The following is a 16,584-nucleotide window of genomic DNA, read 5'->3' as shown; positions in this document are numbered from 1 at the left end:
TTTATAAGACTTCATTAGAGCCAGGCACATAGTAAATGCTCTCTATGTGTTTGTTTTTATTATAAATTTTCCGTTCATATTTTTGATTATTTTTTTAAGACAAATACCTAGAAACTGAATCACTGGCTTAAAGAGAGGGAGAGTTTTGGAGACTCTTGGTAAATATTGTAAAATTACTTTCTAGAAAGATTTTACCAATTTATTACCCACCAGCCAGTATGAAAATGCTGTTCTCACTGTGCTCTTGCAATGCTGAATATTCTTTTTAAAAAATTACCAGTCCAGATTCATTTTGAAAGATGTTTTAGTTTTGTTGATTCCCTGTGCATGATTTTTTGTTTTGTCTTGCAATGTCTCTTCTGCCTCTGATGAAAGCATGTTTCACGTATTGCTTTGAATCCTCTGAAGAACTTAGAATGAGTAACAGATGAAGGTGTCCATATATCTGTGTAAGAATTTTTTATTTGAATGTGGTTTTTATTATGTAGACGATTCTAGGGTGAAGTACTGTTTTAAAAGCTGGCTATCCTAAAATCCTTTTAAACTTAGAAAATTTAGGATAACTTTGAATGAAAATTGATTTTTATTTTATTTTACTTTTTTTTTTAATTTTATTTGACAGAGAAGAAGAGACATCTAGAGAGGGAATACAAGTGGGGAGTGGGAGAGGGAGAAGCAGGCTTCCTGCTGAGCCAGGAGCCTGATGCAGGGCTTGATCCCAGGACCCTGGATCATGACCTGAGCTGAAGGCAGATGCTTAACAACTGAGCCACTCAGGTGCTCCAAAAATTGATTTTTATTTTTATTTTTTTTTAAAGATTTTATTTATTTATTTGACAGAGAGAAATCACAAGTAGATGGAGAGGCAGGCAGAGAGAGAGAGAGAGGGAAGCAGGCTCCCTGCTGAGCAGAGAGCCCGATGCGGGACTCGATCCCAGGACCCTGAGATCATGACCTGAGCCGAAGGCAGCGGCTTAACCCACTGAGCCACCCAGGCGCCCCCGAAAATTGATTTTTAACCATAGGGGTCTGTCTCTTGTTTTTACTTAGTTTTCTTTGTAGCTGCATCAAAATTAGAAGAAATTATCTTAGATGTTTTAGCAGCTTATTTTTTTAATCAGCTGAAGCAGTCTGGTACCCTTGAACTACTTTGATTTTTATTATGAAACTGGTTCTCTACTGTAATTGCTTTTAGGCTCCACTTGAAAGACTTGATTGAGACAAAGGAGTAAGAGAAATATATGGAATTAATCTCCCTTCATGCCCCCTGCCCCCCCCACCACTCCACCTTCCCCCATTGTATTCCTCTTGTGTTATGCCTCAGAGTTGAACAAAAGGAGTATGTAGAATAAGTGCACATGACCTGATATACCACATCCAGTTCCTTTTAACCTGCTATACGTGTCAAGGGGTTCTTTATTAATCTAAAGGATTTCTCTGTTTCCCTAGCAGCTGCATCAGTTAGCCTGGACCTGCTGTATTAGGTTTGATAGATGAAGAGGGGTAGGAAGCAGTGGTCTATAAGTGGGGGCAGCATGGAGTAAGATCTAGAGACAAGGATGATCTTTACTCTTTTGAAGAACTGCTGGAAAACTAGCAAGCTGCAGCATGGGAAGATCAGATTCCAGATGTCATAAAGGGAAGGGCCGTGTATGTCATCTTAAAGAGTTTTGTAATTACATGGAGGGCAGTTGAGACCCACTAGGGTTTTGATGTGAATAATATGACATGAGATACGTGTTTGGCACATATCTGACAGCCATGTGGAAGATAATGTGCAGGAGGGCAGGAACAGAGATGGAGTGCTGACAGTGAGCTTTCACAGCAGTCCACAGTATTACAGATGCCAAGCTAGATGGACTAGTCAGGGCTCACGGTAGGCCAAAAACAGGCCTATGTTTTATATATGCAGGTTTGTGTGTATATAAACTTCTGTAAATATAATAAAAATGGAATATCAGAGAGAGCAAAATAGTACGTTAATGAATAAAAAAGTTGAAGTCTGTGGGAAAAAAATTAAATCCCTCCTTTACCTTACTGTGTCTCATCCAGTCAAAGGCTTGCATCTGTAGAACATGGATATCAATTTCAGAAATGTTAAACTATGAAAGAGAAATATCAAAATACAAAGTAAGGAAAAATAAATTGTAGTTAGATTAAAAAGGTAAACAAAAGAAACCCTATGGACAAAGGCAAAAGGTAAAGGACAGGTTGGAAGTAAAATACTTGATGTTTAGATGCTTTTTTTCCTTCACATTTTAACATCTGAAATTGAGATGTATCTTAAAATTAAGGTCTCATTTTAGAAATAGACACATAAAGTATATGTATGAGATAATTAATATGCTTAATGTTGAAATAGCTCTTAGAAGTCAGTGAGAAACATACCTCAGATATACCTCAAATAGCCTGAATAGACCATTCACTAAAGGAGAAATAGACTTGTCTAATTAATATTTGAAATGTTTTACTTAGTACTGTCAGAAATATGAATTTAGATTATAATGAAGTGGCATTTCTCACCTATGTACTGGCAGTGATTGTTTTAGAAAAATGTACATTGTTGTTGAGGGTGTGACGGAAAAATTACTTATTCATAGTAGGTGGGAAGATAAATTGGAACAATTGTTTTAAAGGATCAGTTTGATAATACGTCAGTTTTCCTTGATGTAATCTTTGACCTATAAATTCCTCTTTTTTTGGAATACAAATAAAGTCATGCACAAGTATTTGGAGATAAAGGCATTGACTGTAGCAGCATTGTTTATATAGTAAATGCGTATATGTTAAGAAGAGGGTTGGGCATAAAGGTTCTGATACAGCTATGTGATCAGTATTCTGGGGTCATTTAAAATCATGTTAAGTGACATGAAAAAGACTTAATTTCAACATCCTGAGAAAATATGTGAACATAACTTACGGTCATCCTGATCACGTTTAAAAATGTGTGTGTAAGTGCCAAAACAGGTTGAAAGAGGAACCATTAAGGTTCTCTGATGGGATGAAGTTTTGTGTGTTCCTGTATTTTCTTCATTAAGCAGGTCTTATTTTGCAGTGTGAAGTAAATTCTGGAAAAGCAGAAAGTGAGTCACTGTATTTTGCTGATGGATCATTTTTACTTTTCTACTTTTAGACATACACTAATAATGATAACCACTAAATAAGTGTTCATGAGAAAGCTGTTGATCTATCTGCACACATTAAAAACATCATCTTAAAAAATTGCTGCTTTTGTAAAATATTTAGAGACATCCAGGTAGTCTGACATATTTTAGTATTCTAAACTGATAGAACCTAAGAAAGCATCCAGTAGAACTTGCAGGAGGTCAACTGTGCTAAGCAAGAATATTTTTCATAGAAGATAGTTGAAAGAGGAAGAATCTTGCCCTTGAAAGAAATAGATACAAATCAGCTACATAACTATCTGTTTATGTGTATACAAACATGTCCCCATAGTATGTTGTTTGGAGTTTGTGACAAGTGACCTCACATGATGTCTATGAGTCTGTCCATAAAATGCTTAGAAGTTTCTATTTATACCTAAGTTTGTGTTAAATTAAAACTTGAATTTGGAATACATTGTTAAATGACCTGTTTTTACATAAAGCTTCTTGAATTTTCTAGGAACAAGACCAGAGTAAGTTTACAATTTAACTTTTCAAGTATTTTATTTGAAGAATTTTATTTGTTAATTTATAGGCAGGTGGTATCATTGGAAGTAAATGAAACTATATAGACATTTAGAAGAAAAATTCTTTGAATCAGTTTTTGTCTAAAATAAAATAATAAACATGCTCTGGAAAGATTTTGGAAGGTCAGATCTTTAATTTTTAATCATTAGGAAAGTTTCTAACCAATTCTTTCTGGAATACTTTATGCTCAGTTTTACGTATATATACCTTTTCTATACAAACTACTATACTAGTCCCATTTATTTTCTGATGATGAAGAGGGAGAAAAGCCTCTATCTATATACATCATATAGGTTAGAAGATCACTATTTTTACTAGCACTTACATTTTCTCACCTAATTTGTATTACATTAGATAAAACATTTGTAAATAAGTGATCAAGTTCATGCCTCCAAAATATCTTCTGTATACTTTAGCCCTATTACATAAATGAGAAAGCTGGAAGAGACTGAGGTTTGCTTCAGGTTCTATCAAGGAAGTAGTAGCAGATCTGTGACTGAATTTTAACTCATAATTGCATTACAGCATGCCACATTTCACCTATTCCTATTCTCATTAAATATTTATGATTCCCTTAGTCTATCCCTAGGCTTTATTTTGTTGAAGAATAAGTTGAAATTATAAAAATCAAGTAAAATATAATGAGAATCTCATTATGAGAAGTTTGTAGACTTTCTTTAATGAATGCTTTGATATTTTTGAACAAAATAAAAGGTCAGTCATAGAGTTTTTGAGCCAAGGGAACCTAGTTCAATATTTAATCTCTTGTATTTTCTAATTTTTTTTTAAACATTTGGTCAGATGCATTTATGTGTACTTATGATAGTTGCCAGTCCTTTTAGAAGAGAAATCTTCCTGTCAGATGAATTGTTAAAGCTATTTTAAAGGTCAGGAAACAACAGTTTTTTATAAAGAGATTTGAAATCAACCATAAGAGCTATAAATGGGGAATATTTGTTTTACCTCCTCCCCTTTAACACTTACGTAGTGGAACTCAGCTGTCAGCTTTTTATAACCTCAATACCTTTATATATCTGTGGCATTTTTCTTAGGGATAGTAAAGCACTGAAGGATGAAAATCTCCCTCCTGTCATCTGCCAGGATGTTGAAAACCTCCAGTAAGTGGGTCAAATGTAATTAGATATATCATGTTGAAGAATGTTAGAATCTATTTTAAGGGGAACATCTCTTCTTCCTCTTAAACATTTTAACTTGGGTTTGGATAAAAATGTTAGTATTTTTATAAACAAAGCAGAATAATGGGAATTAAAATTCTGTTATTGTTAATCTGAAAAAAGCATGTGAACTGTGGATGAATTTTTAATATTTCTTTTTTAAAAAACACTAGAACTCTGACCAGCCTATAGTAAATATACTTTTTTCCTATAGGAAACCAAAGGTGTATTTTTTTTAGAATTCAGTTTTATGTATCTTTTTAGGAAATTTGTGAAGGAACAGAAACAGGTACAAGAAGAAATTAGTAGAATGTCTTCAAAAGCCATGCTTAAAGTACAAAAAGATATTAAAACTCTGAAGCAGCTTCTGTCACTGGCTGCCAGTAGATTACAGAGGAACACCCTCAGTATTGACAAGTTGAAAATAGAAACTGCTCAGGTAAACTAACTTAAAGTAATTTTATTGTAGGGTTTTGTTTTGTTTTATTTAAGTAGAAGTTAACTGTTTTATAGGTTATAAGACTTGATACAGATGTACTGTAAGAAAACTGTTTAGCATGTGTGATTTTTAAAAAAAGATTTTATTTATTTGAGAGAGAGAGAAAGAGAGCATGAGAGGGGGGAAGGTCAAAGGGAGAAGCTGACCCCTTGCTGAGCAGGGAGTCAGTTGCAGGACTCGGTCTTGGGTTTCAGGATCATGACCTGAGCTGAAGGCAGTCGCTTGACCAACTGAGCCACCCAGGAGCCCTAGCTTGAGTACTTTTAAGTTGCTATGATAATAGTAGTCACTAGTTTGTATTGAGTTATTATTTGTGAGGCAGTATTTTAAGCAATTTATATTAGTCCAGTTTAGTTTTCATGACAGCTCTATGAGTTAGGCTGTCTTATCTTTGTTATATAAATAAGAATATGGGCAGAGAGGTTGTTAATAAATTGAAGAGGTTGTCAATACTCTTAACTAGTTTGTTTCCTAAGAGTGCTTGCTGGCTAAATTGCTATATCGTACAAGCAAGGCAGAAAAATATGTTTTTAAAAATCTGTCATCTATTAAATAAAAAATATATTATGCTTTTTAAGTATTAAAAATTCTGATGACTTGCCAGTGTTATGTCTTAGTTAAAAATGTCAATGAGGCTCATGTTTTTTGCCATTCATATGTACTTGTTTTTTTCTTTATATGGTATAATCTATGTCATTTTTTCTTTGTTGACACTCTTGCCTCCCTTGTGTAGTTTGAAGTCTTTCATCATCTCCTCCTGGCTAGTTGTTCCGTCTCTGTGTGCCCAGCTCCCCATCTGTTTAAAGGTGGGTGTTGCACAGTCCTCTGTAAACTTCCTGAGTGCTAGATGAATGCGTTCTTCCATATTTCTCTGTGATATCACACAAAATACCTGTATTTAGTCCCTCTTAGCAATTTGCTGTCCCATTGGGATGTAAGTATACCTGGTTCTTTACCTCTCTAACAACTTCAGGTTTCCAGTTTTAAATTTATTCTTGGGGACACCTGGGTGACTCAGTTGGTTAAGAGGCTGCCTTCCACTCGGGTCATGATCCCAGAGTCCTGGGATCGAGTCCCATATCGGGCTCCTTGCTCAGCAGGAGGCCTGCTTCTCCTTCTGCCTCTGCCTGTGCTCACTCTCTCTGACAAAAAAAAAAAAAGAAAGAAAAGAAAAAAAAAATTATTCTTGGATAAGATAAGAGGGGCTTTACAGTTACTTAGTTTGTAGGATTTTGTAGTTGTTAGCTAGGCTCTTTCCCAGCTGTGCACATTCTGCTTATGTTTCCTTCCCACTTCCTGTTCCTAGTCCGTTTCCCCATCGAAGACTGGCTGTTACGCATATGGATACCAGTGTGTGATATGCATTTGGAGAATTGAATCTTTACCTATATTTTTAGTCTCAAGTATTGTTTTATGATCCACTTTTTGTCACCATTTTTTTATTGAATGAAATAGTTTTAAAATGCATTTCTCATGAAATCTACTTACTTGACAAAAATCATTTTTCTCAGTGATACAATTTTCCAAGTTACTTGTCAGGTCCTTGCAGGAACATTTCCTGGAGTGCGGCACAACAATGCAGAAGGAAAATCATTTGTCCTCTTTCTTAATAAGGTGATGAGGAAACCGGGAATGAGAAAAAGCTGAATAAAGAAATTCCATAGCAATTTTTTCAAGAACTTGAAACCCACAACTTATCTTTAGTTTGTGAGGGGAAATTCATTACTTTTACAGCTAAGGGATAGCTTCCAGTTTTCAATAAATTTATCCTATACTTGATTTTTAATGGAATTTGAGATTTTAAAAAATACTATCCTTGAATGAAGTCTGCAGCCCTAGACATAAGACCGCCACCCACCATACACAGCCTCTTGAGCCTTTTCTCTGCTTTTCTGCAAGTGGCAGAGCCTCAGATGTATTGCTTCTCACTAATAAATGAATGTGTACCCTTGGCCCTGAGATTGGAAAGGAACAGTGTCACTCAAGGTCCAAGTCTGGATGCAGGAGCACATTGTGGAAGAAGACTGCTGTTTCCACTCCTGTTAAGGAGTTAAGCCATCCCTGTGAAAAGGGGGTTATGCAATCAGGATCTCAGAATAGTATTTGCAGTGTACCATCAACTGTGCTGGTGTATTTCTGGGACTAGCAAATATCTGAATACAGGTATTTATTGAAGTATTTTTTGAGACATGCACGAAGCCACTATTTGTGCCAACGCCTGTTTTAAGTATGCTACACAGTGTGGTAGGAACTTAGTTTAAGCAGAGGTTAAAATCATAATTACATACGAATTGTGGATTACCTCTAGGTGAGTTTGGCATTGAAGCAGTGGCTATTCTGTTGTTGGGGCACAAGCTGTCAATCATTTTTCCTTTCAAATCATCTGGGAACCCCCTAATGCTCTCTCTCTAGATGTCCTGGAGCTTCTCATCGGAGACTTGCCCTAGAAAGGAGGAAAACTGATAAAGCTCAGACAGAGATTGAGAACAAAAATGGAACCACTGTAATAGATCTTCCAGGTACTTTATCCCTCAAAATGGACTGTTCAGGGACAGGCACAGTGCCTGCTGAGCGCAGCTTGACATCAGCATCTCTGCCCGCGTGGCCTGAGGAGCCTGGCCTGGACAATCCCGCCTTCGAGGACAACACGGCCACTGACAGTATGTGCTCTTCACCTTGCTTTTGCTTTTCATCTGTTTTCAAATCAGATATTTCCTTTCTTCTCACTACTCCCTATTACTTTCCCTATATGGGGTGTTGTTGTTGTTGTTTTTTCCTCTTCAACAAATAGTTTTACTGAGATATGCTTCACATATCACATAGTCACCCGTTAAGTGTACAAGTCTAAGGGTTTGCAGTTTAGGAACAGAAAGCAAGTCTTACCTTGAGGCTTATCCTTCCCCCTCCCCCTCTTCTGTTGTAGTCCACAAATTCACTGGTCATCAACAGGCTCCTTTGTTTGTTTGTTTTGAAGCCTATTGCTTCTTGACTAAGAAATCCACAGCATCAAGAAGAACAAAAATAATACCTCAGCCTAAGTGCTTATTCTGTGTCAGCACTGTGTCAAGCACTTTACATATATTAACTTATTAAATGCTTGTACCAATACTGGATTTTTTTTTAAGATTTTATTTATTTATTTGACAGAGAGAAATCACAAGTAGATGGAGAGGCAGGCAGAGAGAGAAGCAGGCTCCCCGCTGAGCAGAGAGTCTGATGCGGGACTTAATCCCAGGACCCTGAGATCATGACCTGAGCCGAAGGCAGCAGCTTAACCCACTGAGCCACCCAGGCGCCCCTGGATTTTTTTTTAATGATGAGGAAACTTAGTCAGAGAGTCATTGGTCAAAGTCTGAGAGCCATGAAATGGCTGGGTATGTATCTGACTCCCAAAGCCATGTGTCTGACTATTGCTGTCCTCTGGTAGCAGCCACTGATCTGTCTACATGACCCACCAGGAAACAGGCAGAAAACAGAGGATGATCTTGGGCATATCTTAGTAGTTGGCCCTTTGTCTTACTTTTAAATAGGTTTATCTCTTATGAAAATTCCAATTTTTCTACAAATCCCAGTTTTCCCAGCCATGGCTATAACAATTCTTCTATCTCCTACTGCTCAGATCAAGACCCTCCTCTTCTTGCTTAATGTGGTTATTTTGTCAACCACTACGGTGATTGTATGTCACAGAGTTTGTCTTTTATATTTCATATGTACAGCCTTGCACTGTTTACAGCTGTTTCATGGGTCAGACTTTCTCTGATCAATTAGGACAAGATGATATTGTCTGTATATTTCTTTATCAGATCACTGTGTGGTCCCTAGTGATCTGATGCATAGTAGTTATTTGTTGATTATTTACTGATCACCTTTCGAAGAGGAAGTGTTTTGCTAATCTTAATTATTGGTGTTTTGGTCATTCTATTTTTCTTATCCCGTGGTATTGCTTTGTTATGAATCATCTATTAACATAAGGTCATCACTAATGATAGACAATAACTTACTTACCTAAAGATAATCAAAATATAAAACGTTTTTCTTTCCACCTGTTTTTCTCCCTCTCATTTTTAACTTGGCAGCTACGCAACAGCCAGTTAGTTTTCTGGAAGGCAAAATTACTGCAATTGAAATTCTCCGGTCTGATTCTTATATTCAGCTAGGAATTAGCATTGTGGGCGGCAATGAAACACCACGGATCAACATTGTTATCCAGGAAGTCTATCGGGATGGGGTGATTGCCAAAGATGGAAGACTTCTTGCTGGAGACCAAATTCTTCAGGTATCAATTTTTTTAATTATTTTGTTAACTTGCCTCATTTTTTGCTCTTATTCATCGATTTAAAACTTAGGAAATTATGGTACTCTGGAATCTGACTTATAAAAAGCTAAGTTTTACTGTTTTTTTAATGCAAAACAGATCAGAATTTATCTGTAATTTCTCTGATTTCCCCCAAACTCATGGAATGTATTTTTACCCCCATCTTAAATTTGATCCCACATGTGCCTCAGTGCGTGGCTTTCCAGGCCAGCTGAATTCCTCCTGGCTTGTACTCCATGGTTGGCTATTTCGGGGCCACCTTCACTGCTAAATTCTCTTGTCCTATTGTCTGTATCCCTAGTCCCAGGGTACCATCCATCAGTTACCTTCATTGTCTGATTTATCCTTCTCTACACTGATTACTATAATCTAGAAAAGACAGGTCACACAGCACAAATTACTTAAAACTTATACCATTGAATTTAAGATAGAATTCGGAAATCATGACCACCTCTTGTTGGCTCTCAAATGCACTCTCATCCACAAACAGCCTGACTCTGCACTAATCCTTGGTGCTACCCTCTCCCTCTTCTCTTTAAAGAGAAATAGCTACTCCAACAAACGAACTACCTTCGGGCAAGATGATATTATATTAGAGGGCATACTGATGAGCATTAGATGGCCAGAATTCCACTGTTCATGTGAATTCTAAAGTTCATGTGAAAATTGACCTGGATATATGACCCATACTAGTGTAAGTGGTACTTGAAGCTAAAAGAATGGATATTTAGGAGAGAAGAAATAGGCATGAATGAGAAAAGGTGTCTTCTAGGAACCCAAGCTCAAGGACCCTTGCCTCCTCGATTTCACTGCTCAGTCCTTCCCCACGGTCTGTTGGTATTCACCCCTTCCCTTTTCCCTGCCACCTCTCTGGTCTGTGCCCTCACTGATTCACGTCTAACCCAGTAGAATCAATACCCCTGCCTCCTTACTCTGCTCTGAAATCCAGTACGACCATTGTCAGTTTAATTCACCTGTGATTCTGCTTTCCCTGGGAAGATTGGACCAGAGAATCAAGTCCATACTGATTAATAGTCAGGGTCCTCTGTGGACTCTTACACAACCTGTCCCCTCAGCCTTAACCCTTGCTTTTTCTTTCAGCTGTAGCCATTGGTGTATTACTGAAACATCATAGGCATGGTGGTCAGTGCTGAGGGTATAATTAAGAGCAAAAAGCAACCCCTGCCCTCATAGAATGTATAATGTAGCAGAAAAGCCAGACATAGCAATCTCCTTGCTTCCCTCCACATTCCAGCCTGTCCCCATTGTGCTACAGCTTCCCCACCTTCATCCAGAAAACCCTGCCCTGCCATTTTCACCCATTCAGACCTCTTCTCACACTAAGTGCTGAAGACATTCCTTCTCTTCACCACTTAATACATAATTGGTCACAGAGAGTTATTCAAATGCAGTGTCTTCCTTTGGGGATGGCAGCCACCATTAGTACGTACTGTGGGACAGGCTTCTCACAGAGCTGTGCCTGGAGTCGATACCCAGGACATACTTGCTGAGTCAATAAAAGAGTGGATTTGGTTATGATATCCTGTTGGGAATAGCTGTCTTCTTCATTAAAACAAAACTTAGAACCTCTAGGATTTTTAGTTCTTCAAGAGAAATGTCCAGAGGAGAAGACAGACAAACTAGGCTCCAAGAGCAGCAAGGATTGACCTTTCCACTAGGGGTTCCTGGCTTTGGTTTCCATGCCCATCCATATTCTGCCTCTTGTAGTTTGTGATTTCCACTTCAACACTTGGGCCCAAAACCCCTCCTTCATTGCACTTGGCCTGGCTGACACAGACTGAACTTCCAGTGTTTTGTTCTTGACTAAATCCGAAGAGGAAATAGGAGAATACAGGAAGCATAACTAATCCAGCTTATGTAAAATCCAGTTTCTGATCCTACCATAGCTAGCTATTTACCGCATTCCTGTGTTTGCTGTCCTTTTATGATATTAGTAGTACTCTGGTTGCATGAGGTTGGCACAGCTCTCTGGACACCTTACCCTATATTCCTTCTACCCCAGCTCCTAAACTGATTCTCCATGGAGGAACTCTTATAGCTGGTTTTGACATTTTGACACCTTTGGGGCCAAGACCAAAAGAGCCAGATGGCCCTTTCCTACAGCTTACACAGTGTTCTTTTCTTCTCCACTTCTGGCCTTTCTAGCTATAATTGAGTATACATTTATTTTCATCTTTTGTTCTTTGCTACCAGCAGTGTGCCAGCTTTGGATATTAAATTTTTTACATATTTTACATATTTCATATTTTTTACATATTTTTATTTTACATATTTCTCATGCTTTTTCTAAATTTTCAAGGTAAAAACAAATGCTTTGTTCTTATTTGCATTTCTTTGAGTATAATTGAGGTTAAGTCTGTAACCTCAGATTTACTAATATATTAGATTTGCTAATACATTAGCAAAAATACAAAAATGTATAAAAATATATTTAATATATAGTTTTGTTTGATATAGGGTTTTGTTTGCTAATATATTTCATCTATAGGCTTTTTTACTGGTCTGCTTTGGAGAATTGTTTAATAACATAACTGAATCTGTATACGTCAAATAAAAAGCTAATTATCTGAAATACTGGCTATAATTTGGGGAATATAACTTAAAGCTATAAATCAGCATTGTAGACATTCCAGTGCATTACTATTGTTTATGGAGGCATACATATTAATAACCCTAATAATGGCAATCTTAAATGCAGTTTAATGATTTCAAATTGATACAAAAACTATGAGCACATAACCTGATTATTGAATTCACAAAGGGTCTCTCCTCTTGTGGGCCTGACTTCCTCATTGGCCTTTGGCTGGTATGCTGGAGGCAGTAAGTAAAGCCACACTACTTGCCCAAATACAGAGTAGTATTTATGGCCATTCAAAAGGAAACACTTGGAAAGAAGTCTCCTTAGTATATTTTTTTTAAAGATTTTATTTATTTATCAGAGAGAGAGAGGGGAGAGAGCGAGCACAGGCACACAGAATGGCAGGCAGAGGCAGAGGGAGAAGCAGGCTCCCTGCTGAGCAAGGAGCCCGATGTGGGACTCGATCCCAGGACGCTGGGATCATGACCTGAGCCGAAGGCTGCTGCCCAACCAACTGAGCCACCCAAGCGTCCCTCCTTAGTATATTTTTACTACCTGGTTATCTTCCACTTTTTGTGAGCTGCATAAATAATACCGTGAGCCAATTTGAAAATACTTTGGAGTCATTAAGATGGTTTATTTACAGACCAAAGGGATAGCTAGCCTGTGTTTTTAGTTTAGCAAACTAGATGTAGTAACAGTGCATGGCTTGGGTTTTCCCACACTGATTATGTATGTGTGTGTGTGCGTGTGTGTGTGTTTTATATATATACCCACACATCCATGTTATTCTATTAAATAACCTATTTGAAAAGGAGAACCATATACACTCAGGGCCTTTCACAGTGCAGCATTTTGAGCAGTTTGAAGAATAAAATAGTGTAAGAAATTACATCAATATTACTATTAAAAATAATACAAATTTCAGAACATGATTAGGAGTACGAATTTACAGTGCGATCTGAGTCGTCAGTGATTTATTCACTTTTGGTTTTGAAGGAAAATAATTGCAGTTGTATCTTGACTGCATTGGTCCAAAATATATTTAGCTAAAGATGTGGTAAAGTTTACTCTGTTGGTGCTATTTCTACAACATCTAGCAACAGTATTTTATTTGGTCTCTGTTTTCTCTGTGTTTCACTGGCAACCACACTTTTGTGAAGGGAAAGATTGTAGGCTATTCCACAACCCACATCATGAAGATGGTGTGAGGCTACATAATTGCATGTGGCTAGCACTGGATTCCAGCCAGATGTTTGTAAAGTCATTTGTGATAGATGTGAATTTAAGACGGAAAAATAAGAACCTAGAGATAAGTGGCTTTTTAGCTGAATAGCCAGAAATGATGAGTTTTGACTAACAAATCCATGTCAGGCTGGTTTTTTAGAAGCTGCCTTAAAGTTCTGTTCTTGACCCTATGTTACTCAACTTTTTCATCAAGGATCTGGATGGCAACCAAATGCACAGATGTTGCAAAACTGGGAGAAGAGCAAGTTTATGTGTGAGATCTATTGCATTTGATGCCTGAATTTTAAAAGATGTCAACAGGCCCAAATCAATAAAATTCAAGATAGTGGTGCTCAAAACTGTCAACCCGAGATGAGTAGGAAGGGGGAAGGCTTTCCTTAAGATAGACTCACGTGAAAAAGATCGAAGGGTTTGGGTAATCACAAGCACCTAACCCAGAGCCTGCCACATAATGCATCCAAGAGAATGTCGATTTCCCACTTGCTGTTGGTGCAGACTGATGAGGAGAGGAATTCTAATTGTGATAAATACTCAGAATTGCGCCAAACTCTTCCTCTGACTAGGTGAATAACTGAAGCTGGGTGTATTTTCTTAGTCCTGTTCATGTCCCAGGATCAGTCACTATACTCCTTTTCAGGGCCATAAGGTTTAGTAAATAAATGTTCCGTGAGTACTGAGTTAAGCTTGTTGTATTAGATAGATGTTACACTTGAGTGCTAAACAGAGTGAAACTGTAATTACCTGCTTTTCTTTAAAGTAAAAATGACTGATCTGAGATCAGGTTGTGTATCTGGAATGTGTCCCTTTTCTTAGATTAAAACTCTGTGTATTTTTTCCAGGGTAAGTGTTTTTCATTTGGAAAAGCCACATCAATCCAGTAGATCTTCAGTTTCTGTTCCACTAGAACTAGTATTTTGTTGGCACTTGCCATATGCTGCTGCTGTCTCTGCATTCTCCTCCTGGTCTCGTGAAGCGGAGAGTAAACCCATCTCACCACTCAGGGGACACACTCAGACATCCCGCTACTGGCAGGACCAGGGACTCTGATTCAGCACCCTCGCTGAAGCCTGAGATCCTAACTGCCATTCTCTACTTCATGCTAGTCATTGTGAGTGAAGCTTAGGAACTGTGCATTTTAAAACATCTTCAGAGGGCTTTTCTTTGTAAATAATGACTGTACATCATTTTCCAAAGTCAGTTTCTTTTGGAAATAGCATATAAATGTTTACCAGTTGAGAGGATAAAAGACTGTCCCACCTTGGTCATAACTCTTTTCTTCCAGTTGTGTCTCACAACTATGCCAGAGCCGCCCTTTGCCAGCCCTGTACCACGCTGCATGTAACTGTGCTGCAAGAGCCGTGCTTTGGGGGCCGGACCTACAGCCACTTCGACTGTAGCTCTCCCCGGGAAGAGGTCTTCCACGTAGTCTTTCACAAACGGGACTCTGGTGAACAACTTGGCATTAAACTCATTCAAAAGACCGATGAGCCAGGTGTTTTTATCCTTGATCTGTTGGAAGACGGCCTGGCTGCACAGGATGGAAGGCTGAGCAGCAATGACTGAGTGCTTGCCATCAATGGACATGACCTGAAGCACGGAACCCCTGAGCTTGCCGCCCAGATCATTCATGTACACGCGGATATTCATTTCACGTGCTCAGCCTTTATGTCGATGTTTTTGTAACATGAGAACCTGAGGGATATTTGATATTTCATGGGGGAAATCAAACATGGCTCCCCAAATCCTTCAAAATGCACAAGAGATTATTTTATCATTACAGATAAAATCCTGTCTGGAAAACTATATCCCTGTGAACATTTAGCCTTGCTCTTTATAGAGTGAAGGCTCTATATTTTCACATGGGTTTTTCATTTGCTCCATGGGCTCCACCTAAGCCCATACATAAAAAACACATTTATGTCCACATTTAACAGGTGAGACAATCAAAGCTTGAAGGAGATGTGGTTCCAAAGTTGTGACTTCCCTGCTCTTGTAACTTTCACTCTCTGCTTCAGCTGTATACAAGTGGGGAAAATCAATTTTTATTGAGAATAACTCATTATCTCTGTAGTGCCTTTTTTTTTAAGATTTTATTTATTTATCAGAGAGAGAGGGTGAGAGAGCAAGCACAGGAAGACAGAATGGCAGGCAGAGGCAGAGGGAGAAGCAGGCTCCCTGCCGGGCAAGGAGCTGATGTAGGACTCAATCCCAGGACGCTGGGATCATGACCTGAGCCAAAGGCAGCTGCTTAACCAACTGAGCCACCAGGCGTCGCTGTAGTGCCTTTTTTATAAAGCATTCAGAGCATTTCAAACACATCATAACTTGTGTTCTTACAGTATCCCTGTGAAGTAAAGATGGTTATTATTAGAGAAAAAAAAATTTCAATAAGAGCATTAAAATAGGTAAAGTAGAGGGGCACCTGGGTGGCTCAGCCATTAAGCATCTGCCTTCGGCTCAGGCATGATTCCAGGGTCCTGGCATCCAGTCTCACATCAGGGCTCTCTGCTCAGCCAGGAATCTGCTTCTCCTTCTCCCACTCCCTCTGCTTGTGTTCCTTCTCTTGCTCTCTGTCAAATAAATAAATAAATACATAATAAATAAAATCTTTAAAAAAAGAAACCAGCTTGAAAATTTTTTTTAAAAAATAAGATAGAAAAAGTAGAAAATCATCCAGAGCAGACCTTCCGGTTCTATAACCTACCAGAGCATTTAATGATATGGGTATATCCTACAGTGATAGGGGTGAAACAAAGATGTGTATGGTGTTTTATTTTGTTTTGTTTTGTTTTGTTTTAAGTAAGCACAAGAAAATACTCTGACATAAAGGAAACCAAGCAGTAACATAATCAAGCATCAGGAATTAAAGTAGGTTGATAGTCACTGAGAAATGTGTATAGTAAACAGTATTAACAATGAAGATTTAAGCTACTGTGTAAGAAAACCCAAATTTAAATCCCATTTAAGTTACTCCTTTTCACAAATGTTTGGTTCATTATAACTATGGGAACACACACACCCAGTAGCCATCTTGCATTAGGAGGGAGATTCAGGCG

The 16,584-nt window shown here is 38.1% G+C and overlaps 1 protein-coding gene across 4 annotated transcripts in view; it reads left to right on the top strand.

The window, feature by feature from the left end:
* The window catches only part of LOC101683581 (nucleoporin p58/p45-like), a 57,548-nt gene that overhangs the window by 14,894 nt on the left and 26,070 nt on the right, over nucleotides 1–16,584 (top strand). For 2 of the 4 annotated variants that reach the window (XM_045080642.1, XM_045080641.1), the window contains exons 1-6: nucleotides 3,623–3,637; nucleotides 4,745–4,810; nucleotides 5,132–5,306; nucleotides 6,100–6,172; nucleotides 7,779–8,026; nucleotides 9,443–9,642. In XM_045080642.1, the coding sequence (XP_044936577.1) occupies nucleotides 7,903–8,026; nucleotides 9,443–9,642 (324 nt within the window). In that variant the 5' untranslated portion in view covers nucleotides 3,623–3,637; nucleotides 4,745–4,810; nucleotides 5,132–5,306; nucleotides 6,100–6,172; nucleotides 7,779–7,902. Of the gene's footprint in view, nucleotides 1–3,622; nucleotides 3,638–4,744; nucleotides 4,811–5,131; nucleotides 5,307–6,099; nucleotides 6,173–7,778; nucleotides 8,027–9,442; nucleotides 9,643–16,584 lie in introns of those variants that run through there. The other 2 variants (XM_045080644.1, XM_045080640.1) reach the window with 1 other exon arrangement.

The sequence above is a fragment of the Mustela putorius genome, unplaced genomic scaffold, assembly GCF_011764305.1.
Source record: "Mustela putorius furo isolate JIRA1106 unplaced genomic scaffold, ASM1176430v1.1 tig00000485_pilon_pilon_pilon, whole genome shotgun sequence".
Classification (NCBI taxonomy): Eukaryota; Metazoa; Chordata; class Mammalia; order Carnivora; family Mustelidae; genus Mustela; species Mustela putorius.
The sequence above is the reverse complement of the archived record's forward strand: the minus strand, read 5'-3'. Positions and strand labels throughout refer to the sequence as shown.